Source organism: Cynara cardunculus, unplaced genomic scaffold (genome assembly GCF_001531365.2).
Source record: "Cynara cardunculus var. scolymus isolate 2C unplaced genomic scaffold, CcrdV1 Un_Scaffold_8642, whole genome shotgun sequence".
Classification (NCBI taxonomy): domain Eukaryota; kingdom Viridiplantae; phylum Streptophyta; class Magnoliopsida; order Asterales; family Asteraceae; genus Cynara; species Cynara cardunculus.
Window position 1 is genome coordinate 2,933 of NW_020204358.1, and position 1,718 is coordinate 4,650.

Below are 1,718 nucleotides of genomic sequence, written 5' to 3' on the forward strand. Positions count from 1 at the left end.
TCAACTGTGTTCCACTAGGAATACGTCCCACCAGAAGGTTCTGTGAGAGATTTAAGACTTCAAGATTTGTGATGTCTGCAAGACTTTGAGGAATCTTTCCTGATAGTTGGTTCTGGGATAAGTCTAATGATTCAATCTCAGAGAGGTTACCTATAGTATGTGGGATCTGACCATTGAGGTGGTTGTTGGATAAGTTGAGCACTATCAACGAGTTAAGAGTGCATATTTCGTTTGGAATCTCTCCTTCAAATTTGTTACCAGATAGATCAACAATCGTGTAGCCGTTTGAAATTTTCTCAAATAAGAGTTGTTGACCCTTCACCACAACAATGATAGAGTAAAAGATGGTAGAGCTGTAAAGATTTAGATATGTATTCGTGCCATCATTGACCACATTCTTCATAGCATCAAAATTTTGAAAATATTTTCCAGGGAGATGGCCTCCAAACTCATTTTGAGATAAGTCAATAACTCTCAAACTAGGAAATGGGTGTTCGATCATAAAAGAGCTTCTTTCTATGGGACCATGAAACTTGTTTGATCGGAGGACAAGAACATTCAGATATCGAAGACGTCCTAACTGGTCAGGGAATGCACCAGTTAAGCGGTTGTTTCCCAGATCAAGCACTTGCAAGTATGAGCATKTGGAAAAGCAACTTGGCACCTTACCWTCAAATTGATTTCCATTCAAAATAAGCCCCGTTAATTCTCCACCACACACATGTGGAATGGTGCCATTAAAATTATTGTTCCCCATATCTATAACTGAAGGAGAGAAGTTCATATCTCCAGGTTTAATCACTCCACTAAAGTGATTATTGGACAGATTCAAATATCGTAGATTGTCCATGTTCCAAATTGATGGAGGGAATGGCCCTGTTATGATGTTATGTGAGAGATCCAAGTAAACCAGTTCATTTCCTTCTAGCTCCTTAATGTAGCCATCGATTTCATTTCTCGATAGATCTAAAGAGTGAAGTTTTCTCATGGCTCGTAAGGACTCTGGGAACACCTTTATCTTGCAAGATGCTAACTCCAAGGCTTGAAAATTAGGATTGACATAGCGACTGGCATTATTGGTCATAACAGATAAACCACTATATGAGAGAGAAAGATAATCAAGGGTCCTGAGGCTTGATAATAAAGTATCCAACTCCCATACGCCCGTAAAATTGTTAAATGAGAGATCAAGCAAAGTGAGGTTCGGGAGTTGTTGAAATGTTTGCTGAATGGATCCTTGATCAAGCACATCTATCGTTCCATCAAATTGATTGTTATCGAGTAGTAATTGCTTTAATGATTGTTGGGTGAATAATTCCAATGGTAAGCTTCCGCCGAACATGTTGTTGGAGAGAAAGATAGCTTCCAGTGAGGGAAGAGTAAACAACCAAGAAGGTAATGTTCCATTAAGCTTGTTATATGATAAATATAGRGTAGTAAGGTGCCTAAGATTAAGTAGGGATTTGGGAAGAGGACCCATCAAACTACAATGAACGAGTATTAAAGTATTCAAAGACTTGAGATGGCCGATTGAGTCGGGTATCTGTCCTGATAAGTTGGTGTATGCGAGATCCAAGTAAGTCAAAGACTTGAGATGGCCGATTGAGTCGGGCATCTGTCCTGATAAGTTGGTGTATGCGAGATCCAAGTAAGTCAAAGACTTGAGATGGCCGATTGAGTCGGACATCTGTCCTAATAAGTTGGTGTATGCGAGATCC

The 1,718-nt window shown here is 39.6% G+C and overlaps 1 protein-coding gene across 1 annotated transcript; it reads right to left on the reverse strand.

The window, feature by feature from the left end:
- Nucleotides 1-146: 146 nt before the first annotated feature.
- Nucleotides 147-1,687, reverse strand: LOC112505139 (receptor-like protein 7). The gene is made up of 2 exons (XM_025109084.1): nt 259-1,687; nt 147-166 (listed from the first exon to the last, which is right to left on the reverse strand). The coding sequence occupies exons 1-2, from the start codon at nt 1,685-1,687 to the stop codon at nt 147-149; spliced, it is 1,449 nt and encodes a 482-aa protein (XP_024964852.1).
- Between the last annotated feature and the right edge of the window lie 31 nt (nt 1,688-1,718).